We start from the raw sequence: 25,268 nt of genomic DNA on the forward strand, positions 1-25,268 counted from the left end.
GGGTGGAACACAGGGAATTTATTGTGTAACACCTGTTAACAAAAGAGGGACTTCATTAATTTCCCACTCATGGTGCTGAGAATGTTCCCCTTTGTTGTTATTTTCTCAGGGTTATTACTCATTACCCTTATTCATTCTGCTTTGATAGAGGTAAATAGCTTTTAATTCCCCCTGCCCCCAAACCTTCTTAAAGTTTCCTTTGACAGCTTGTTGTAATTATGCCCCTCATTGAAGACATAGTCATTATTGTCTGTTGCCCTGAACAAGATTATTTAAGGCTTATTTTGGATTTACTCTGTGCATGTACGTTAAATGTGTTTCTCTGAAAAAAAAATAGAAAATAGAGCAATATTGGGGCAGTGTGAGACAGTGCTAAATGTGATACTGATCACAGCTTGTATGTAGTTGGAGGTATTTCAGTGAACATGAGCAATGCCCTTGTCATTACGCTACAAAAAAAAAAAAAAAAAAAAAAAAAAAAAAAAAAAAAAAAAAAAGAATGCCAAAAGGATACAAGCAAGAAACTATCCAAGCTTGCTGTAAAACCTGTTATTGAGTAATTGTTACATACAGTTTACTGTTGAGCTGTCACTGTATCCTCAGCTTTAATAAAATATGAGCCAATTTTTTTTTTTTTTTTTGCTCTATCAGTACTCTTCTTTTGGAAGGTATCCGATAGCATTATGAATGTTATTCATAATGTTATAATATTGCAGTGCGACATTATTACATCCTCATTTTCTCCACTTCAGCTCCCCAGACATAGCTTACTTGCCAAAATTAACAAGTTCTTGGGAGTGTGAAGATTCTTGCTTTGCCACAGGCCTTATTGTTACTGAGGCATCCCAGTGCATTTAACGAATAGCTCAGATCATTCCTGAGAAGCAAGGAAAGAGGGCACTGGTTCTTCATTTCATGTCTTCTCTCCTTTCCCTTACAAAAGGGTGCTGCTTAGTAAGGCTGTTCTTGATTGCGAAGGCTGTTAATTCTCCAAGAGACCAGACAGCAGGGGTAGTTCCAGAAACATACCTTTGCCCTTAAATGAACTTGAATTCACTTCAGTAACTATAATACCCTAGGGCTCTCATCCAGGAAAAAAAAACCCAAACCAAAACAAAACCTAACACAGTAGTTATAGACTTGCTTTTATTTTTTTATCTATATAAGTGATTTCATTTAAATTATCAGCTCTTGTAGAAGCTGCAGTCACAGGTTTTCTAGCTGCATTGCATCTCGTCTAAACAGATGCTTTTCATTTGGAGATAGCATGTATCTTTTGCTTATGTTCTTAATTTTGTCTTTTTGCCTGCTCTCTTTTATGTTAGAAATTGGTAATTTTTTTTTTGTGTATTCTAACAATCGTAGGCTATTTAGTAGTAGTTTGATTCATTAAGGTATTGGCATTTCTACTTATTTGAAAAGAGTAATGTGATGCAATGAATGCTATAGAGATTTAATGGAAACAATGTTTACTTTTCAAATGAATAATGAACACTAGTTCCTAACTTATCATCAAGAGTGTCTTCAGCTACACTTTCATATTATGAAACGCTTTGCCTTATGGCAAGCATATTCCTGATGGGGTGAGTTTTCAAACACAGACACTGTTTTGCCTGTAAATAATCCATACAGAAATGACTGCATGTGCATAGCTTTTTAACTGGTTTTATTAAGTTAAAACAAAAAAAAAGATAAAGTTTCTATAATGACATATTCCAGGTAAGGCATGTCTACCTTGGAAAGTGGATAGCCCTATTTTTACAAAATCTGTGTTAAGACATAGGTGGTAGGTGCAGGCAGTAGATACAGACTTACAAAATGTATGTGTATGATTTACTTATTCCTATTACTTTTTGCTTTATCTATGCCACAGAGGGTCAACAACTGCGTAAAGAGACATGTTGGAGGAGATAATTCTTGATGAAGAGGCTACATACTGATCAAGAAACAAAACTGGGTGTATTATGGTGGTCTAATCTTGACACAGTTTGTGTTTGCTGACTAGTCCCAGGGTCCATGGTGTATTGCATTTGCTGCCCACCTGATGTAGACCAGCTGTAAGCAGCAGTTGTCTACCTGGGATTTCTGGATGTCTGTAGCAGAGGCTGCCAGAGCACCAACAGACCCCCTGAAGCAGCAAAGCGGTAGCTTGTACCACAAATGCTGAATTACCACCCTAGCTAGCAGATTTGGCAGATCTGCATTTGCTCTAGGACCACCATTCCTGTAGAAGTTTGCTTCTGAAATGTATAGCTACATGTGTTGTGTGTGTTAAGATGTGTAACTTCCAGATGTACATATGAGTCTGTGATTTACAGTAGGGTCTGTGTGAGTAATTACAACTGTTGTGCATGCACACAGACTTTTACAGAATGTTTCCAAGAATTTTGAACTCAAAGGACACAGAGCCAGTGCATAGTTCAAATATGTCATCATCTATATCTGTGTTTTTCCTTGCTTTCTACAGTCTGAGTTCCTATAATTAGTAACAATCCCAGTTCAAGAAAGAAAATGAGAAATAGTGCAAATAATGCAGACTCTTTTTTTATCATAATGGTCTGCACATGCCAAATTTAAATGTGCACACAGATGCCACTGAAATTGTGCTAGATCAAAATCCATCTCATGCTTTAGCCTAGCAAACACTTTCCCATTTCCCAAGAGAACAAGAAATCCCTCACTGAATATGAGAGATTGCACCTTAAAAATTATTTCAAGTGATTATATTTATAGGCTGTTTATGAGGCTCATTACTATGTACATGAGCACGTAAATGAAATTAGCCTCACAAGAGGCGTTTATCCAAGGACACACAGAATGTCTGCAGCAGAGCCAGGAACCAGAAGATATCTTCCAAGTTTAGTCCAGTATCTTAACCACAATGCTATTTTTGCTTACTTGAGTCCCACTGTACTCAATTAGCGACCAGAAACCTTCAAGCAGAGAACTCTGTTCTATCTTTCCGAACAAGATCACATGTGGCTTTTGTATTCCTCCCCATTATATTAAGACATCTCAACAAGAATATGTGCCTGTGTCATCCGTCAGAATCAGTATTTCTAGATGACTGTAGCAAATACCAAAAGAAAACAAAAAGCATATGTAAAGTAAGCTATTACAGATCTTTTTAGAAAGAGTATCTCATGCTTCTGTTAGAAAGAAATATCCTATTCAGAAAAATCCATTACCCAATTTAGTATGGAGGGGATAATCTACTGTGGATGTTAATCCTTTGGAGTCTCTTTTAACTCGTTATTTCATAAAATTATTGCTTCATTCTCTGATAATTTTACAATTCAGTTATCATTAATTTTATATATAGAAAGAGATTGATGGAACTGCTTATTGTTAAGTTTTCCCCTCCTTTCCCATTAAAAATTTTTCTTTTCAGTTGCTGTATGACTAGGATTAAGTTTACTGAGGAAGAAGATTGAGATCAGCATGCGAGTCCAAAGCTTGGAGCGGTACCCGCCTGCCAAGGCTCAGCAGGTCTCTGCTGCCAGGATATCCACGGGGCTCGCTGCTGCAGTTTGCCAGGCTGACCCCACAGGGGAGGACAGGAAGGTCCTGCTGGCTGCTGGTTGCTCTGTTAGCTTCACAGCCAAGGCCTCTTTGAGAAGGAGCTGCAGGTTTTAATATTGTGGAGAAGGCATGGCAGGGATGGCTTACTTGAAGCCCCCAGTTTATATACAAGTTGGGACAAGTGAGCGTATGGCTCCTGGCAGAAGCTTGGGCTTTGAGCCAGCCTGGGCTGTATGATGCACAGTATTCTGGAAATGCAGTCCCTTCCTCAAAATGTTCACCAAAAAACAGTGCTGACTGTTAAAATCATTTTGTGTGTGCCTCAGTTGCCTGCCTGTTAACTGGAGATGAACATAGTTTTCTATCTCCTCAGGTGTGAGGGAGATAAATTTACATGTGTTATAAAGTATGCTGTTACTGTACTGAAAAACACCTCCTCGAAAGTCTATGCAAACCTTAATAATTCTGTCTTCAGAGCAGAGTTTGAATGCTGTACAGTAAATACGGTACAGCATTTAAAAGTGATGAGAAAATAAAATATTAAATACTTTGTCATTTGGTTAGCAATGCCCATCCAACACTGAGAACAAGGCAAGCGACCCGCACATTAGAATTAGATGCAATTCTGCAGATTTTATTCTAATGAAGAGGCTCAAGGGGGTAGTTAAGGTGGAATAAGCAGTCTTAATTCTGGTATTCCCGAAATTTTAGCTGTTTACTTTGCAACTTGCCTTTTAATATACTTTCTATTTTGTTATATAAAGTGACTAAGGTGGAAATTTAGAAGCTCCATCAGGCTAATGTAGAAATCCTAGTATCATATTCCAGAAATCCCAGGCTTGGTATCATACCTCTTCCCCAGCCAAAAGGCACTGGTATTCATGCTGGCAGACGTGCAACAACCGCCAGCTCTAAGGAGGAGGCCAGAGCTGGGGGCTGAGCGCTGAAGGTATACCAGAGCCACACACCAAGCGGAGCCACAGGCGTTGAGGTTCCTAGGGGAGCTGGAGTGAGTGGCAGGGTGTGCATCTTGCAAAGTCCGCTGCTGGAAGTGGTTTTTAATAGCTGGTTCAGGAAACAGTTGTGATCTTTAAGAGAGAGTTCTGCTGAACCGGGTCAAACTGCTTCCAGAGAGTCCTGTGGGACCAAAGTGTGCAAGGGCACACTGTCATCTACCATCTACTAGCTGGTTCGTGCTGTTACAAGCCTAGCTCTTGAATTAGGTGGTGTTGTGTTTCCTTCATGCAAGGAGGCAGCAAATAAATTACTGCATAAAATTAGAGATATAAATACAGGGAAGTTCATATACTGCTCTTTGTAATGTTGAAGAACGAGGGAAGGCTTTGCTGTGACAGTGAGAGCATGGGTTCTCTGTCACCTTTCTCTGATAGCCAAGAACTTAATAATAGAAAAGACCAATTCAGAGAGGCATGCAGAGAGGGTCTTCCATTTGCCCTGTCTTTCTTCACTACTATTTCCTCCTACTTGATCTCTCACTTCACACCTAAGACATGTTTCTGTGGCTGTTTGAAGAGTGCTGAGTAGAGACTGGCTCTTATCTAATATTATTTAGTGTTAACTCCCCTTTTCCACTCTGACTGCAATGACTGCTTCAGGGTCGTGCGGCTGGAAATGAGAATGTGTGCTCCACAGGTAGTCAAGTCACTGAGCTGGTCCCCCAAAGTGTCTGCTCTTTACTGCAAACAGTTTTTTTCTTTTATTGCAAATAGAAATCTCAGCTGCCAGGAGAACCACCTGCATATAAGCATGCAGGTAGTGTAGTAGTGGTTGCTACACGGTACACATTAGGATTCCAGTCTGAATGATGCAGATGTTTAGGGACTTGCAGTGGCTTTAAGGTGACCCAGAGTTGCTAGAGTGACAAGGAGTTGGGACAGTCCTATGGGGCATTTATTAATATTACAATACTTTGGAAACATGAGCTAAGAACTTGCTAAGAGCTGACATTTGCAGCTAAAATATTTAATGCCTGAAGAAATGCAAAAGCAACCCTTATTAATATTGGCTTTTCCTAGCAGTAAACTTGAAATATGATGATAGTCTGTAACTGTGCAATGCCTCGTTCCAATTAAAAAAATGTGCCTAGTACCATGTCTAAGCAGGGGTCCAGCAGTGAAGGACAGCACGTACAACTAAAGTAATCCGCACAGTGTCAGATGAAAAGGAATCAAGAAAATGGTCGATACCATGCTCTTGGCCACAACCCTAACTGAACTATTAAATATTTAATTGTGTCCTGAAGCCTCATTAACTTGTGTTCGGTTGTTAAACCAATGGGAGAAGCAAACTGCAGAATCAAGAAATTTTGACAGAACTGTCATAAACGCAGAGGCTTTAAAGCAGACAAACCAAGCCCAAGAGCTTGTAGCCTGGTCGCAGCTGTTGAGATAGGAATTATGAATGTGCAGAGAGGAAACAACCAAATGCATCCCTCTCCGTCTCCTGGCTGTTGCTCAGTGAGGTAATCGCTCACCTCTTATACCCAATACTATGTTTGACAGAGATCAGGAAAATATGAAGACTGAGATGGTGTCTGGAGATTGTTATATATCATTACACAGGCAAAAACAATGTTAAAAAAGCATTAAGGTTGTGAAGTCAAGTGTTCAAAAGGTATAAAATTACAGAGTAATGGTTGTCTGTGCAGTTGTAATGGGCTTCTCTGTGAACACTCATTATCTTTTTATTATTCATTATAATTATCCCATTACTCATTAACCTTAAATGTGGGATCACATGGAATTTTCCCCCTTGTTCTTTTAATTTAATTTATGTGTGAAAAAGGTTTTAGCTTTTAAAAAAAAGAACCTGAAAATGCCATCCCATGGCATATTGACAAATGGATTGTCAGCAAGGTTGAAATCTTTCTATTTATCACAGAGACATGGAGAGAGTCTGGCAGCATTAGATTTTAATCGTCTGTGTGAACCAGCGCCAGAAGGGGTTGGATGGCTTTACAGCTGGGCGTAGATGATTCTTGTTGACAACAGAGGAGTGGTCAATGTCAGGAATTTGGGGTTTAGGGCCAGGATGCAGAGGGGAAGGGCTGTTCTCTTTTTTCCTCATACACGTCTCTGCCCTTTCCATTCTCTCCCAGTTTGGGTCCTCTCTTGTCCTATCTGGGCCCCCAGATCAGTTTGCCTCTTCTTAACTACCTGGTTGTCATCGCTGCTGCTTTTTCGTTCTTAATTGTACTCGATTCTTAATCTCACATCCCATTTTGCACAAGTATTTCCAGCTCCCCATTTGATTCTTCTCCACTCTAGACTGTAACACTCCCTCACCCTGGGCTCCTTTTACAACACCAGTGCCTTGATGTATTGTCCTCATCTCCCCCTATAACCTAGGCATATCCCCCTTCTACTGTTCAGTCTCCTTTTGTGCTCCTTCTTCCACAGCTCTTCATCTCAGTGAGTGATGGGCAATATCCCAACTCTGCAGCAGTATCATAAGTGCAAAAATAATGCAGTACCCCACAGTACTACCAGTTAGGTGCCAGCATCTCCTGCCGTATCTGTGATCCATGCCTCATGCTGTGCTGCTCAGGTGAGACCAGCGTTGTTCTGCGCAGCTGCTCTTTCTGTGTGCACACTTCCCCACAGCTAAGAGGGAGGTGGGTGCTGTTCTCTGCAGAGGTCTCTGGGAGCTGGGAGGGAAGTGGGTTCAGAAACTCCAGGGAGGGACTTGCTGAGTGTGCAGGGACTATGCAATCTAAAATGTTTCTCATGTGGCCAAATCTGAAAAGTTTTCACAAGAAAGGCAAAAGGTACACCCCTAGCAGAAAGACTCACCCATGTGGCCACATTTCAAGTCCCTTTTCCAGATGTAGTAAGACACCTTGCCTTCCTTTGGGCTCCTTCCAGCCACTATCTGAGGAGAAGCAGCTGGATGAGCTTGGACATTTTTGCCTACATTTGGCATGACTTTATTCCAACACAGGAAAAATATATTGTCTCTTTCTGGAGAAACAAGAAAAGGACTGAAAATTCTCACCATGAATTCCAAATAAAGATATGATCTATAGGATGGAAATATTCAACTGAAATGGTAGAGATCTGACAATCCAGTAGTTCACTCAAACAGAGGTCTCAAATAATGGCAAATGTCAAGCCACCATAGTGATACAACGCTACTGGCCCTTCTAATAAAACATTCAAGTAAGATGACTGGCACAAATAAATATCTATTGTTAAAATACAATTCTTAAATGAAATTAAATGAAGTAATTTTTTTCTTCTACAACATCTTCACAGTACAGAAACATCGACCTTTGCTTGGCGGGAATGTACCAAATGGCCAAACCGTAAATTATCTGCAAGCTGAACTTGTGTCAGTATTTCAGCTGGAAAACTGTACCAAAAAATTAATATTTTGCCCCTACTCACTTTCAATGTTTTCTCCTTGTCATTCTTACCCTGTTGTATGCGAAATGAGAAATCTTTGGCAAAGACTGTTTTTAAGATTTTTAAACTGATAGATTTTGCTGCCGTAGGATCCTGAGAAGACAAGCATGTTGATGTCAGGAGTGTGCAGAAACTTCTTTAAATCCCTTGATTGAAAAGAGCACTGAGCTGAGTTGGATACTGAATTTACGAGACCCAATTCTTCCCCTATTAATGAACTTAATATCCTCACCTTCTACTATGTTTTAAACTCCCTAACTGTCCACAACCCTGCTGAGGCATGTTGGCTGACAGGAATTTAGATGTTTATGGCACGCAGTGCTTTATCCTCCCATCTAGCAGGACAGATTTCCAAGTTAAAAAGAACAGCTCAGTTGTACCTTCCCTGCCATGTCCCCCCTCAAATATTTTGGCTCTACATTCAAAGAACTGTGACATAAGTAAGAAAAGATCAGTGCCTGAGGAATCAGGGCAACAAAAAGAAAAAAAAAAAAGAGGGAGAAAAGGTTAAGAAAAGGAAAATACTTGTGCTGGCAAGACAGGGGTTAGGTGGGGACAGGACTGAAGAGGAGACAAAATGGATGAAGGATTACAGAGTAAAAACGATTTGGGAATAGGATGCTGGGAGAGGTGAGTAGGGTAGAACAATAGGGAAGAGCGTTTGCTGAATATGAATAGAAATCATTATAAAGTTTCCACCATCTCCTAATAAAAATACAGTAGCCTTGAGTCCCCGTGCTTTATTAAAAACTCCCGCTGGAACATATAAAAGAAGGCAGGCAAATTATTCTCAAAACAGATAACTTTTAGATGAAGGAGAATGTAGAGATTTGATGAGATTTTTTGTGAAGGCAAAAGATATTTGATGAACAAGGCTGAAGAAAAGATGCACCAAGGAGGAGAGGAAGAAAAAGGGAGAAAATGGTAGAGAAAAAAAAAGAGGGAACATTTGAGCTATAATAAGCATTTGTCTGTTTGCAGGAAATAAATGATCTCTTATCCGAAGAATTTCTCTGGAACAGGAAAGTGGCAGTCCTAACTCTGTTTTTGTTAGATGTCAGGTATCACCCTCCCTTTTGTTCTGGAAAGTTGACAAGTATAGGATTCGGAGGTTAAATATTTCTACAGTGTGCTCTGTTCAGAATGGGCTTGGTACTCTTTAATGGACAATGAGCTATACTGCAGCTGACAAAATACAGATTTCCTGAACCAAATATATTCCCTTCAATATATTTTCTTTGGTTATGATGGACAGTAATCTGGCGTGACATAAGGTTTGATTTTGCACGGCAGGTTGCATTGGTTCTGTGGTAAATGGAAGCTGTCTATTACAAAAAGATGCCATTATTCCTATAAAAGAGTGAACTGATTTGAAAAACTGAGAATTGGTTTGAATCTCCAGCTTACCTGCACGTGGAACTTTTTACCCAGCTCCCAGTCCTGTACTTCTCCATTTGCTATGCATTTTCTCCCTATCTGGCTGAGATAGAATTTGAGAGCCGGAAATTCCCCCTCTGTTGGGAATTGTTACACACAATCTTTTGAGTCCATATTTAGTGGACACTTAGAATTTTTCTTGTAGTGTCACGAGGAAGCTTTACATGTTGATTACAAGGCATTAGAGGTCCCAGTAAGTGTTTTTATGTGCTTTCCACTTCACTTCCCGATTGTGTTTAGGTGAGAAGGAAAAGAATAGCATTTTGTTATGGCTGAAGATTACAGTTTCTCATAACCTGTGTTTTTTTCTTTATCTATAAAATACTTTGGACTGAATAGACTCTGAATTACTGTAGGGCTTAGTGGGGCAAGCTAAAGTGCAGATTGCTTTTCCTAGTCATGAATTTCAATTAAAAACAAACAACTGATGAGCACATTTCTCTAGAGACCGATTTAAATAGTGGTATTTCATCTGTATGATTCCTAAACAATATTTTCCTACATCTGTAGAGAAAAAAAAAGAGAGTTTTTGCTTAAGATATTTTTTAAAACATGTTAGAGACTTTTTTTTTAGACTTTGATTTTTCCTTTTTCAGGGGGACCAAGTAGGGAAATTTTTATTGCAGTTGAGTCAAGGCAGAATTCTTATGAAAAAAAATTTTAAAAAATCAAAATTTGAACTAACCTGAAAAAGATCATATTTTGAAATTTCATCAAAATCATAAAATTGACAATAGTTGTAATGAAAAATTGTTTTTACAAACACTTTTGAATGAAGTTTTGGGATAAATAGCCTTAATTGTACTGCATTTTAGAAGGGGGTCTATTAGCAGATGAAATGGAAATTATTAGCAAAGGCTCCTTCAGGCCTTATTTACAGCCAGTATTAGATGGAAGAGTTATTTAGTGGGCAAATAAGCCTGCCAGATATGAAAGAGACAAGAACAAATGTGTCTTGGCATGCTGGGGAGCATAAGTATGGAGAAAGCAGAAAGTATTATATTTGATAGTGATGGAATTTAGCCTGAGATGACCCTTTATTCTTGCCTATTGTTAACTTTTTCCCATGCAGAAAAATGCCACAGCCTGTGAGTTCTCTAACAGCAGCTGTCTGCATGGTGGAAGTACAAGCTGTTTACATACATTATTACAGAATTCTGATGATGTGTTGTTTTGGTGCCCTACCAAAATCGAGGTTCCCCTGTGGCACTGTAAAAACATAGAGATTGTTCTCGCCACAAAGAGCTTCCAGCCGAAGCTTGTGAGACAGAGTGAGAAGGGAGGGAGAAGTGGTTTGTCCAAGGTCATGGTGTAGGTCAGGGGCAGCACCAGCAGGAAAACAGAACCCAGACCTCTTGTCTTTCTGGGTTTATGTAAATAGGGGCATTTCCCAGCGTAATCGCTCCTGGGTAAGAATGCCCACAGGAGGCGTTACGCGGGTATAACTCTCACTGTCGAGGATGCCGGTGCAATTACGTTGGTAAACTTTCCCAGGCAGATGAGCCTCAGCTCCTGGGCTTTAACCATGATAGCCCCGTTGCAAGGAGACCTTCTGCCAAAGAGCATTTTTTGAAATTTAGCAAGAGGAAGGAAAGAAAAAAACAAAACAAAACAGCCCTCACTTCAATTAGAGGAAAAGATAATTCCTTTCAAGTTGAGAGGCTCAGCTCCTGCTGGCCTTTGTTCTTAAGCTTACCGTCACTGTAATTTCACAGAGCAACTTGAATAAGGCCAGTTTGTTCTGTGATTACCCTCAGCTGGAGCACAAAATTAATATCTCACTAAGTAATTCAGTACCTGATAGGTGAACATTTGGTTAAATGTGCCCTAAAAAGCTAGGATTTTCCGTGTTCGCTGGAACTCTCTCAGTGACAATTAATTGCCTGTGTTCTTACGTGTTTATGAGCTTCAGTAAACAGGCGGCATATTTACGTCTCCCCATTACCCTCAGAAATAAACTTCCGTAAGAAAAAAATCTCATGTTCCCTGATTATGATCTGATTTTAAGTAAACAGAGGGTGGGGAAAGTGACTAGTAAGCAGGACTTTGGAGGGAGGAAGGTAGGAAGTGAGAATTTTCTCCCTCTGAAATCGTACCACATCTAATGCTGGTAGTATTAAGTTAATATGCTGCAGCAGTGAAATGGCCTTGGTTAGTCCTCTTACTGTGTGGGGGTTTGTTTGCCCTTTTTATCCTAAGAGTTTAGATTCAAGAACAGATGCAATATTTACTAACTTGTGATGTGGAGCTGCTATAGAAAAGACCACCTTTGAAGGGCACATCTTCTAATCTGTGCAAAATCCTGATGTTTTCTGAAAGCTCTGAATTACTGATGTGGGATCCTATTTAAGGGTATGTCAGTGATCTGCTACAGCCAATGTTCCTCTTCTGTTTCTTCACATTGCATTTCTCTGCCATCGCACTGTTTTCTCTCCCCATGAATCTCCTCCAGAACTGAAAGGAAGTACCAGTCATCCTCCCCGTCTGTCGTATTTGCTTCGGCCCTTCCCATGCAATGAAGGTTTGTGAGGAGAGAGAAACCCACCCTTCTTTGCGACAGCTGGGGCATCACTGTTGACTGGTCGTGTTATTTGATGCTCTTCCACATTACAGAATGAATTAACATTTGCAAAGCTTTCCGAGATGCAAAGGAAACAGACTGTAGACAAAAGAATAAGATAATATTATTTACTTTGTATCCGTTAACATCTGCAGAAAGAGGACTTTAACGCATAACTTTGGGCTGTCTGTACAGTGGGCTGCTAGTTTCATTCATCAGAGAATGCTCACTGTTGTCCACTTTTTCCCAAAATTTTTCACTCTGCTGCTGTCTGAAGATTTCCTTTAGGATTGGGCCTTTAGGTAAAAGTAGACCAATGGAAATACCTGAGCCATAGTATTTTAAGATAGGAGATGATAAAGTGGAAAATAATGAAATCTAATGATAGATAGACGGCAAGCCTTTGCTGTTGTCCCAGATCTCACACTGAACTCTTTCAGATTTTCTCTGGGCCATCTAGAGCTCTGCCTAATCCTAGACTTCGTGGTGCTGTGATGGTTAGTGCTGAAGTATGGAGAGCAAACCTAGCTGATTTTTCACGCAGGCGGGGAAAGCCATCCTCAGTGATGTTGGTCTCTTTTGAGACAGGGACATCTGAAAATGGTGGTGTCCCCCACCTCACAGAGGTTTTGTCGATCTCAGACACTTAATGCTCTTGTTGCTCTAAGTGTTTTGTTCCTCTATGTCTTTTTTTCACCACCTCCACCATGGCTATCGTGTGCTTTGCTATCATGTGCTTTACTGATGGTTGCATCAGGATATATCGCTTGTTAGAAATTCAGTTAGCTATCTGTAGGCAAATCAGCTTGATAAATGAACTAATAAATAGCAAGATTCTGTGTTTGTCAATATAGTTTTAAGGTGCCTGGACTGAAGGAGCTGACAGATCTAGAAATAAAATCAGTATTCTTCTTGTAACCCATTGTTACCCATTGTCCATCACTATGGACTCCTTTGAAATAGCTTTAATGAGTAAATAGAGAGAATAAAAGCAGAGAGACAGTGTCAAAAATGTAAGCCCAGGATAATTGTTGTTCCTTTTTTTTCCTTTAACCTATTATATTGCTTTAGGTGGTGGTAGCTGGAGTTCCCCCATTCAATGAGCAAACTTTCCCTAGTCCTGACTTAGACAATTTTGACATGAGTTTGTCAAAATTTAATACTTCTAGAGTATGTATTGCTGCTTTTCAAGAGCAAGGAGCTAGAAAATGTTTGAATTGCTCCCTGATTACGATACCTGTGACTTTAGAAGGTTTTCATAGAACAGGTAAAAAGCTTATTTTAAAAAAAAAAAAGTGTAAGTAGAATTGTATTTTAGCAAATCAGAGTCCCTGAATTACGTTTAAGTGTCCATTTTTTTTCTTTCAACTCACTTTTTGTGAATGAAGAAATCTGCATTTTATGGAAGGTAAAAATACATCCAAACATATGTAATTTCTGTACTTCAGGCTGCCAGGAGAAGCATTCTCTTTTTTTTTTTTTTCTGTCAGTTAACTCCAGCTTTCTTATCCACGGCTTTGGTTGTTGCCGACTTAATATCGTTTGGCGCTTGCCTTCGAATGTATTTGGCTGTCTGGTTTACAGTTGATTTGTTCCCATTTATTTTATTTCATTTCTAAATTTCCCATTGAAGAGATCCTTATTGCTCATCTGTCTTGTGAATCTGCCCCCAGGTCGGTGACACTGGCGGCAGCAGTGCCTTGTCAGGTACGCTGGGACTCGGCTCGCTCGCTGGATTCCCGCGAGCGGGCCTGGCTTGGGCTTGATAATGAGCCTCTGATAGGAGAAGAAAAGTTGTGAAGTTCTCTTGCTGTTGCTCGCTGGGATCGAACAGCTTGTCTTTTCTTTTGAGGAACATTTATACTTAACACTCGGTAGGCAAACTGCTATTTCAGTTTGCAAGTGGATTCAGTTATTCAGATGCACAGGCCAGAAAATGAAGGGGATTCTATTTAAACAGTGTGCTCCCGAGTCACAGATGATCTTTTTGATGTCTGTATTTTGCAAATGGAAATTTTCCATTTTCCAGTGCTAGCATTTGTTCAGAGGCTGTGTGCTATCTAAATCTGCCTTTGTGGTGGTTCATTTGCATTTTTGCTATATTATATTGCCTCCCGTCTTCTCCCCTTGGCCCCCAACTCTTTTATATTGAATTCCTATTTTTGCTGCCTCCACTCTATCTTGCATCTCTGAAGGCTCGATCATGCAAGGTGCTGAGCACTCGGAACAAACAGCAGAGACTGCTCAGCACCTCGACAGCATTACAGGTGAAAAGGGAAACCTAAATGATCTGCACGTTTAAGACTTTTTCTTGGAGAGAACAGGAGGAAGGTGGAGCTGTTACCCGCTTAGGTGACAGTCCGGCTTTTCCTGAGGCTCCCAATCTTTTCCTAGTTGCGAGAACTGCTGGTGCTACCAGCCAGTGCATCTGATGGGAGCAGGGTGTGTGTGGAAATCTTGTGTTGAAATTCTATGGCACCATGTGAAATACTCACAGTAGTCAGGTGACATAGCCAAAATGGTCCTTCCTGGACTTAAAATAATGGCCACAGCAAGTCTTGCATGTTCAGATAGATCTCTTGGTCAGAATGTGAGGTTTTCTACTTCCTTAGTATTTTTCCTTTCACTCTGTACACATAGGTTCTTTCTTCCCCCAAATCTGGTTACATCCACTTCTACAAGCAAACCGCTTAGCAAGAAAAACTGCGTTAATATCCTGAGGGAAAAGTGAGAAGGTGGGGAGAGAAGCACAACAACTTAATTCCGGCAGTTGAAAGAACAATCTGAAAGTTGTCAGGCTCAAAGTATCACCTACCGTCAAGTAATCACGGTTCACTTCTGCAGATATCAACCCTCAAACAGTCTATTTCACCCTCGGGGAAAGCGAGGGGGAGAGAGAAAAGAGCGTAACCAAGAGTATCACTGGAGTATCACACACTACCCTGAGAGGCAGCGTATTTAAAGCTGAGCAGCGATATAAACCCAGCACAGGGCTGGGAGCTGGGAATTGCAGTCTTCTCCTCCCGTTCTTATCTTCTTCATTCACCTCTGCTCTGAGCTTCTGAGGGACCACGCGGTACTGGCCAGCTTGTACTTCAGCAGCAATTGAAAATACTCAATAGTTTACCCCACCTGGCCTTTCTTCTGTTTTGGCAGGTTTGGAAGCTGGGGTGGTGGTAGTGCTCCACGGAGCTCCTCCGGCTGGGCAAGAGTGCCCGGTTAACACCTGTACAGCGCTCTGGGAACAGAGTACTCCTTTTGCAAAAGTTTTTCTCCTGAAACATGGGGCAAATATAGACTGGCACCTTGTTCCTACCGTGTGGCACAGGACTGGCACCTAAATGCCAACAGTTAATAATGATTAATGGCCGATGGTGAAAGCAGAGTGTATCTGTGTAGTATACAGATACACGGGCAGTGTGTTGAGCATGTGGATAGCTTCCCACACTGCCCATTTCCTTCAGCTGTTTGCTTTTTTTTTTCTGCTTGTGAGCTAACTGGCTATGGGGCAGTTATAGGAATCCATAACAAAACCCTCCGCTTACGAGAACAGCAAACTGCCAAAGCGAAGCGTGATATTTCCATGTTCCTGTCATGTGCAAGCACGTGCCCACAAACCAAAACACAGCTGGCAAGTCTAATTTTAGCTCTACCAGCCTTGAGAAGTGTCCCTTTAAAGAAATTCTTTTTATAATTCTTTTTTTTTTTCCCCGAAGCAATTTGGTTGATAATACAGCAGCTGACAATCCTGCTGCAATACTACCAATGATTTAAATAAAAACAAAAAAGAAACTGCTGCCCCACGTTTTTTTCCCTTGAATTTATAAATGGGCAAAGCCACTGTAGAAAGGCCCAGGAATTTGATGACGTGTTAAAGGAATAAGTGATTGGAAAAAAAAAAAAGGGGGGGGGGGGGAACGCTGGGATTTGTGTACAAGAGGAAAGGATTTTTGTTATCCACGCACTTTATTACTGGTGATTTGTAGTCCTGTAGCAAGACATACCCTTCCGTCGCCTCTTTGGGAGGATGAATACCTGGCACCAACGTGGTGCCCCAGGCTGGGGGTTGTGGCAGGTGCGGGGCTCCCCGCGGGGTGCGGGTCCCAAACCCGGCCCCCACCTGGGTCCGGGCGGCCGAGGGTGGGGGGGCGGCCGGGGGAGCCATGTTTTAGAGAGGGGAACGGAGCCGCGGGTAACTTTTGTGGCACCGTGGTATTTCCCGGACGTCTGGCTGAAGGCACCCATAGAGTCAGGCCGGGCGAGTTTCCTCTTTACCCTCTTCCTCCATTTTGTTCCAACTTTAAATAAACCCGCTCTTATATAAGCGGTCTAACAAAGTCTGTATGCAATATGTCTGGCCGCGGGTCGCCTCTCCGCCAAGTGCCGGATGACGGGACGACGTAGTTTTCGGTGGGGAGGGGGGGGGGGAGAAGGGAGTGGGGTGGGGTAGGGACACAACGACGACGACGACTTCCCTCCTCGGCGACCAGGCTCCGTGACCTTCCCCTGCCTGTTTCTTAATAAATAAATAAATAAATGCATAAAAAAAAAAGCAACGTGGGGGTTTCTCCCCCGACACTCCGCCTCCCGGCGTTAGGATTTCCCGGGTCCCACGGCCGGTTTTAGGCGTTCCCCGGGCCGGGCGGGGCGGAGCGGAGCGGGGCGGGGGCCGCAGTGGTGGTGGCGGCGGCGGGGAGGAGGGCGGGGGCGATCGGGGGCGCGGAGGCGGTGGCGCGGCCTGCGCCGGCCTCCCGGGGGAGCGGCGCGCCGAGGTCCCTCCCACCGGCGGCGCGGCGCGGAGGGGGTTTGAATGAAAGACAGGACGAGCCCTGAGCACCATGTCACTCCGTCAGGGAGGCAGCGGCAACTAGGCTGGGGAAGGCTCTTCCCTCCCCCCCCCTTTTTTTTTTCTTTTCTTTTTTTTTTCCTTTTTTAAAATTTTTTTTTTTTTTTTTTTTTTTTTTTTTTTTTGTGGTTGGAAGTGGGTGGGTGGGGAGCGAGAGGGGAGGGCTCGAGAGCGGGGCGAGGAAAGGACGAGGAGAAGCGAGCGGCTCTGCGGCGGCTCGGAGTTGCGCTGCCTCCCTAGCTCCTCTGGCAGGACGTCCCCTCCCTCCACCCCCCGTTCACCCTCCCCCCCCCCCCCCCCCGAACCGGGCAGCGGGCACCACCGGGGACACGCTGCTGCCAGCGGGGCAGGGGGCTTCACTTGCCCACCCAGCCCCCCTCACGCAACCCTCCTCACACACACACACACAGATACATGTGCGTGCGGGCGCGTTTTTGGCTGCGCTGGAAGTAGCGTGCGGTAGACGGCGAGGAAGTCTCGGCAGCCGCCTCCTCCTCCTTCTTCTCCTCCTCCTCCTCCTCCGTCGCCCGCGCTGTCAGGAATAGCGGCGTGAGAGGAAGAAAGGCCCTGGGGCACTACACCCTTGCCAACGAGTTCCCTGCACCAGCCAGAAGGACTCCAGCTACATGGGCAAACGCCTGGACCAGCAGCCAATGTACCCCCAGTACACCTACTACTACCCCCACTATCTCCAAACCAAGGTACGGGGGGGCGGCGGCGGGGCCGGGGGCTCGGCGGGGATTGCTGGCTCGCCTGTTCTGCCGGGCGATTTTTCCTTCCCTCCCTTCCTCGGGTTGGGTGTCAGGCAGAGCCGCCGAGCTGGTAGGCAGAAAGCAGGCGTGAGAGAGGCAGGGAGGTTACAGTCTGCCCTCTCCTCCGTTTCTTTCTTTATTTTAATTCATTTATTATTTCCCCCCCCCCAAGGGCTGCTGGCGTCGGCTAATTCCTTTTATTGTTTGGGGAGACCGGTGCGGTTAACGCTATCGTAACAGCGGGCAGGTAGTGTGTTTATTATGGCACGGGATAAAGATTGCTCTGGACAGCATCAGGCACGAAACGCTCTTCTGGGTGGCTCTGCCAGCGATCTCCACAGTTTATTTGAGGCTGAAAAGCGTTTTGCTGTTAGAAAAGCTGTCTGTGGCAACTCAAACTTTTAATCAGCTGAGGAGGAGATGCTGCGGAGCTCGGAGGAGAGCTCGGAGCTCACCGACTGTAAATCTGGTGGAGTTTGTTTCAGTGCATTGCGCCGCTTTTAATGTTTCATTAAATATTGAGGATGATACGGCTGTACTGTGTTGCGTTTAGAAGGTCTAGAAATAGAGGGCAGCTACTTTTGGAGAGAGTATCCGAGTGTGGACTCTTCCTTTTTCTTCTTTTCTTAATAATTTTTAAAATGCCAGCAGACTGGAAAGCAGGCCTGCATCTCCTGAAGAGGCTGAGTGAAGTCGATGCTACCTGGCCATGAGTTAGTTAATTAGAGCTTTTTTTTTTTTTTTTTTTTTCCACCCTCCCCTAATGCCATTGTATAATAGTCTGCTCTCTGAAAAGATTTCCTGTGTGACTATGGGACAGTAACAAAAGAAAGCCCTAAACCGAAAGTTTGCAAACCGTGTTAGGACACTATATGTAAAATTAAAAAAAAAAAAAAAAAAGGAGGGAAAAAACCCAAGAAAAAAAAAAGGAAAAAAAATACTATTCTGACGTGTGACCTCACAGCCACAGATTCACAGTTTCTGTCAATAAACTAACGTCCTTTAGGGAGGGAAGAAATAGACAGGGCGCACACATGTGCGTGTGGCACTGCAGACACATACACACATTGCGCTTCTGTGGCAAATGTAACACATGGGACATTTGACGTGTGCGCCTGTGTGCGGTGAAGTGCCACGGGGGAGGCTGACTTCTCCAGACTTTTGGTTTGGAGCGCGCTGAACTGGCTGCAGTTCTGAAAGGAATATTTCCTTGTTCATGAAACTACTTTCCCGTTAACATTTATAGCCCGACTGCTGCATTATATAAATTTACTAATTGTCAAAACTGCGAATCAGGCTGGTTGGAGTCATGATGACACCAGAACCACTCAATGTGATTCATGGCAGGGTTACCTCTCGCTTCCTTTGCTCTGCTCTCTTTCACTGTACTGTACAAGGGTTGTTTTTTTTTTTTTGTATAAAATTTAGCCTTTTTTAATTTTATATTTTGGAGTGATTTTTATCGGCTTTTTTTTTTTCCTTCCTTTCAAGGTCGATCCAAATTGCATTTTACCTTTGTGACCATTTAGTGTGTGTGGTTGCTGTTGCAGCAGCAGCCCGTCACTAGCTCGACTGCAATATTGCCTATAGCTTTAACTGTTTGGGGGATTGGGGCGCACAGACTGATGCTATTCCTCAAAACCTGGCAGCCAAGGACATGAAACAATTGATGGTGGTTTTTTGAAAGAACAATAGCCTCAAGTATTGGAGGAGAAATATTGGACATTCCATGCTTTTTACTCACGTAGCTTACATTTTGCCAATCTTTTTTTTTTTTTTCCCTTTTTTGCTTATTTTTTTTTAACTTTGTGAAATAAGCTTTTTGAGGAAATTAACCTTGTATTTGAGTTTAAAATAGTAACAATAGCTTTTCCGTACTGTGGCTTTTTTTAACCCGATGGTTTAAAAAAGAAATTAAACGCGCTTTTATAGCTGGTATATAAAATTATCAACCCTGTGAAAAGTCATGTGCGTCTGTCTTTGCACACATGTGCTTTTACTGTGAGGACAGGTAAAATTTCAAATTGGTGATATGTTTTATATGGCTTTTTTTTTTTTTTTCCTTGCTCCACGGTTAAGTGTATACGCAAAACCTGAATAATAAACACAGATACACACACATACATATACACACGTGTACAAGTATTTCTGTGCTATAGACCTTAAGAGTTTAGAGCGGTGCAGACAGGCAGCATCTGGATTCTGTTACCTTAAAGCTAGCCATCAGCTTCTGGGACATTTTAAAGCAGTTAGATCCATTGTATGTCTAAAGCTAATAGTCGGGTAATCAAATAACGTTGTGGTGGAGAGCTGTATCTTTTACCATGCCTGTTGGAGCAGCACAGATTAATAAACCCCCGTATGATTCCAGCCGTCCTGTGAACTCCAGCTTTTTTATTTTCCAAAAACTGGTCTTTGTACTGAGTATGGTGGGATTCAGCTCTACAGAAAGAATGCGTTTTTATGCTCGTAGTCATGCATGCTGGGGGTGGGGGGGTGGCATTCATTTGTAATTAAGAAAGAAATTCTAGGCTTTCTTATGGCATTTGCGTACAGCTTGTGAAACATAGAGCGGCAGCACGTTCAACGGGTGAAGTTTGGAAATTTGTGTTCCCCAGCATGATGGGGTGAAGCGCTGCTTTTGCTTCGCTTGTTTGGTGAAGTTGTCTGGATTCCTTTTTGAGAAGCACCGTGTTCCTGTACATCACGTCCTTCTCATGGGGGAGCAGGGAGCTGCGCAAGATCTCAGTCTACGCTCCGTGTTTGTGTCTTCTAACATAGCTAGCGTGTTGTTGTGCAGAAATGGTGTAAATTAATAGCTAAATGGGTAATGGGATTATAAATAGAAAAAATGGATTCCGTATGTTTGTCAGATTGCTTTAAGTTTTTAGTATTTCGTGGCCTTTTGTGGAACATGAAGCATGCACTCATTATTCAATTTACTTGTGCTCCTTCATTATCAGATGCCACCACTGAAGCTAAAACTTTAATTGCAGGTTTAGACAAACCCGTTGTCATCCAAAAAGGACAAGGACAGGGTGGGGAGGAAGGTCAGTCTTTAGGAGACAATTGCAAGGAGTTTAATATGTCTCTTAAGGACAAGCCCTGAGCTTGAGGAAAGACATAACCTTATTTTTCTTGTTTTGGCATGACGCTGTCTGACAAGTGCAGTTTGAAAGTACAGTGTTGGACCTTCTTTAGGCAGATCCTGAGAGCAGAGTCCGGTTGTCCTAGGAGTTTATTTCAGAACAAACGTTCTTGGTTACTGTTATAAGTGGAGGGTAATCTTGTGTTTTTGCTGCAAGGAATATTGCACAGAGGTGGCTCAGCTCATGTATATCTGATGAGAATCCATAGTAGTGTTTTATTTTATTTTGAGATGTTAAGTGAATTTCCTTAGTTACATCCTTGCTGGTGGCGTAACTACTCAAACAACTAGTTTACAGGAGCATGTTGTAAATTGTCACATATGAAACGATAACGATGCCGAATCTTACATTGTGGTCTGAATTTATTTCTTGAGTTTCTTGCTTGCCAAAGCAAATTCTTTTCCCTTTGCCATTTTGCACAGTGGAAAACAAAACTGAGCACCATGAAATATCGTGTAATGATACGAAAAAGGGGGAGAAAAATATGAACTGAACTATTTGAATATGTTTGAAAGAGTCTCTTTAATGTAGTAGACACTGTGTTTTATCTTTATCCTCTGCAGCTTATGATTAGACCTAGCGCTCTCTGCAAACAGGCTACTGAAAAAACCTGAATCACTTGGGTAGAAAGGAGGAGGTGCCACAGTTACCTGCAGACAGGAATTATTTGGTTTACGTTTGCTGTACCTGCATTTAGGGTAAAAATATGCCAGTTTAGCAGCTATTTCTGTGCAGTTTGCTTTCATGCATTCTCTAGATATTTCTTACCTATTAGTCATGGTTTGGGTTTGATACTTTAACTCTCGTGATGTTGACTCTGCTACCCAGTCGGAAGGCTGAAATACCCCAAAGGGAGAGGTGACGTTTACTGTACCCACAGTGCTTCTTCATCTCTGTATGCCTAATGCACACGTGAACACATGTAAAAGGAAGAAGTGTGATTTCCCAACACCTACGTGAATAAAATCCTGTCTCTACGGATGTGAAAAGTGTGCAGACTGGCCTGCAGGCAAGAGTGGTTTAACAAGCATGTCTACGTGCCCCAGCTGAGGGAAAAACAATTGGGAAATTCAACAGGTGTACTCAGAGTTTAAGCTCGATAAAGTCATTTTATGGGTACACATTTGGGTGTGTGGATGTGTTTTGTCTCCTTTTTGCCATTTTTAGGGCATCCTTTGGCACAAAGGTGTCGGGGACCTCTTTCAGTTGCATGCCATGAGTATGCCTTGCTCCATCAGCCTCTTTTAGACAGTGCATTTTTGGAATCGGCGCAAAGATCTTGCCTCCCTTTGCCTTGTACCTACCAATCCTGTGCTCTCTTGCCACTCACGTTTCTGTTTAGCGAGTTTACCACATTCCCCACTTTTGGCCATCTGGCCATACAGAAGGCCTTGAGGAAAGCATTCCAGATACGGAGATGCCTGACAGGGCTTCTCTGGCTGGTAGTGTTCAGATTGTGTTTGGTGCCTGGTGTGAAGCAGGGGTCAGGTGTAAGGAGTAATTCATCAACCACACACTGATTTCAGGCTGCATTTCCAACCATCTGCAGCTTGGATGGCTGCCAGAGCTCAAAAGTCTAGCTGGAGCCCATGTGATCATGCCAAAGTAAAGGCAAACACTTGCAAATAGAGAAATGCATTTCTAGGAATGAAGTTCGTTCGCGCTTAGCCCCTCTTTGATTCGCCATGGCGCAGCGTGTTTTAAATGCCTCCGAGAGCTGCCCGAAAGAAATACGAATGTGTTTAAATGCCATTTAAAAATGTTTAAGCTTGGTTGTAATTTTGACAGTAATGTTATTATCTAACTCTAGTATTTTGCCAGTTGCTTTAAACAATAAGGAAGATAAAAGTTATGTTCCTCTGAAAAAATGCAGAAATATAAGAACTTGTTTGTTTGCCATTTATCTGTATGTGCCTGGATAAAAATACTTTTACTGCTGTAAGGAACACCATGATAGATATTAAAATAATGTTGCATCTCTTGGTTGATCTTCCTTTTCTGTGTTGTCTCAATGAAAGTCTGTTAAATTTAAAAAAAAAAACAAAAACAAACAAACAAAAAACCCCAAAAAACTGAGGGAAAGAAAAGTTCAAATTTTTACTCTTTTGAACATCTATGTATCACTATATGCTACAGCAATTTGTTTTGCAAGCATGTATTTTACTTCCATAACAAAAGATAGAAGTTAGAATTCTTTGCCAGATTAGGCTACATAGATTTTGCTGTGGCAAATGCTGTGTGTTAATGGTGTAATGCAGTTATACAAACTGCACCTTCAAAAGTAAAGTACAATGCTTCGGAACTGGACTGGTTTGGTTTTTAGTGCGTGGGGGCCTTTCAAAGTAAGCCTGATGGTATATTCCCACTTTAATTCAAGTATCTTGGTAAAAATCACTGGACTGTTCTTAAATTTCAATGAATTAAAAACCAGGTAAGAAAGGATGTGTTCCAAGTAGGATGCCTGAGTTCATTTCAGGTCTTGCTGCAAGTAGCCTAGATAGTGTTCCCTTTGCATATAATTGCAAACAGGGATTTTAATATTTATTTATTTATGTTTTTATTTTTGGTGTGGGAGAAGTGGGTTTGTCACTATCTATACTCCAGGCAGGGACTTCGAGTTCACTTGCAAACAAGCCCATTCCAGAGTGTCCAGGAAGAGAAGCAGATTTTTATTTTTTATTTTTTTAAAAAAGAGTGGTCTGGTTTTATTATTATTATTTTGTGTTTTGTTTTTCTTGAAGAAAAGTCTTTTAATGTTAGAAATTTTATGTAGAGGAAAATGGTTGATGTGTCTCCAGAACTTGCTTCCAGTGCTGCATTAAAATTGTGTTTTGTAACGGTCTCATCAGCTACAGCTGTATGTGATTAAATAGTGTAATATCAAAAGCATGTGTGAATAAGAGCTTTTATGATATAGTTGTTCCATACCAAAGAGCGCAGATGGGCAGAGGAGGGAGGCGGAGAACAGTGATTTACTCAGAAATCGTCACAGCCTGTATTTGTGAGTGTTTGCGTAGCGGTGTTTCGCAATTGCTTTCCCACTCCTATGGGCGAGATTGAGTGATGGAGGGAAGCTGAGAAATAAACACTTTTACACAGAGAGATCTACCCTAAATGTGGAGGGTATTAGCCTGAGAACAGCGTCTACTGATGCAGAGTGACATAGCGATATTTTAAGTAGCCGATTAACAATAATGTTATTGAATAGAAGTTATAGCGAGAGGGATCTGTTCTGCTTCCCTCGAAAAATCAGTGAGTGAGCTTCACTTGTCTTCAGTAAGGCAGAATCAGGCCCAGAAAGCACTTACTGTTCTGCCTGGTAAAATCAGGACAGCTGAACAATATGCAGGTTTAAAAAAATTAAAAAAATAAATGCAGGTTACAAAAGAAATAAGGACTGCCTATCAACGTGATTCTACGTCATACAAGCGGATGAGGACATAACTCATGTGATATTTACCAGTGTTTTGGGTTTTCTGTGGCTATAATTTCTGTTTAACATTACTTATTCTGATTTATAATTTTGGAGAATGAGCAGCAAAAACCAGATGCTCTGTCTTTCTGTCTGTCTCTTTCTCTGCCACAGTTGAGATGTGATTTAGATGTAGCAGAAGCCTAATTGCCATAGGAGATGTCTCGCAGGCAGCCCGGTGCCTATAGTGAAGATTAGCAATTTCTGTGAGAGAGCGAGCCTGGTTGATCCACAAAACCTAAAGGATAGAGCCGAGAGCTGGTTTTGCTTTTATTTGTATAATTCTTGAGATAAAAATACTGTGTAGCCTCTCTGAAATTTGAAACAAGTCAGTTTTCTGTGTGAGTCTTCTCTGAGGATACAGTGTTTCTAGGTGGAGACGTGCAGCAGAGGACGCTTGTCCCATCTGTAGTTGCAGGCTGGAGGCTCCTGTTAAATTCCCCAGCCATACTGTCTTCTTGATTTGTGTTGGTTTAGAGCAAAGTCTAATCTCTTCTATAAGTTTTTATTAGCTGAAAGACTTTTCAGACCTGACACTGTCAAATAAGAGAAAAAGATTAGTTCTCCTATTTTTGCATGCAAAGATTTTTTTTTTGTTTGTTTTTTTTCTTCTTGTCTTCCTTGTTTGTTTCTGTGCTTGCTTGCTTGCAACCATGGTGGGATTTTGTTGTAAAGTCGACTGCAGTATCAAGCGTGGTCATATATTAAAAATTAAACATTTACATTTTAAAACATTTTGTTTGTGGTAAGTTTATCTGGATGAAATTGTTTGGACAGATTTTCTATAAGCGTTCCTCTGTTAATTGTACTGACTCCATTCAGATGCAAATGAATGGAATAAACCACTTGACTTCTACAGATCATCGTAGAAGCCCAAAGACGCGTAAAAGTGCGTGTTTATGATCTAAAGCTCTCTGATACTTTGTTCCTCATTGGTGTCTCCGTGACACGTGTTTTATGGGTGGTACCATGTGGCTGATGATGATTTATGGGCTGTCATGTACTGGATCCTATGCGATTCAGATTTATTCAAGAAGAAAAGTTGTCGAACAGATTTGTACCCCCCCCCCCCAAGTATAAATCAAGCAGCAATTTGTTCTTATTCT

General features: G+C 41.9%; 1 protein-coding gene across 3 annotated transcripts in view; it reads left to right on the forward strand.

The window, feature by feature from the left end:
* Positions 1–25,268, forward strand: part of RBMS3 (RNA binding motif single stranded interacting protein 3) — a 723,800-nt gene that overhangs the window by 249,247 nt on the left and 449,285 nt on the right. For 2 of the 3 annotated variants that reach the window (XM_086742737.1, XM_086742738.1), the window contains exon 1: positions 17,135–17,490. The exons of the other annotated variant lie outside the window; for it this stretch is intronic. In XM_086742737.1, the coding sequence (XP_086598863.1) occupies positions 17,416–17,490 (75 nt within the window). In that variant the 5' untranslated portion in view covers positions 17,135–17,415. Of the gene's footprint in view, positions 1–17,134; positions 17,491–25,268 lie in introns of those variants that run through there. 3 annotated transcript variants of the gene reach the window in all.

Source organism: Chlamydotis macqueenii, chromosome 2 (genome assembly GCF_036417535.1).
Source record: "Chlamydotis macqueenii isolate bChlMac1 chromosome 2, bChlMac1.mat, whole genome shotgun sequence".
In the NCBI taxonomy this organism is placed as follows: Eukaryota; Metazoa; Chordata; class Aves; order Otidiformes; family Otididae; genus Chlamydotis; species Chlamydotis macqueenii.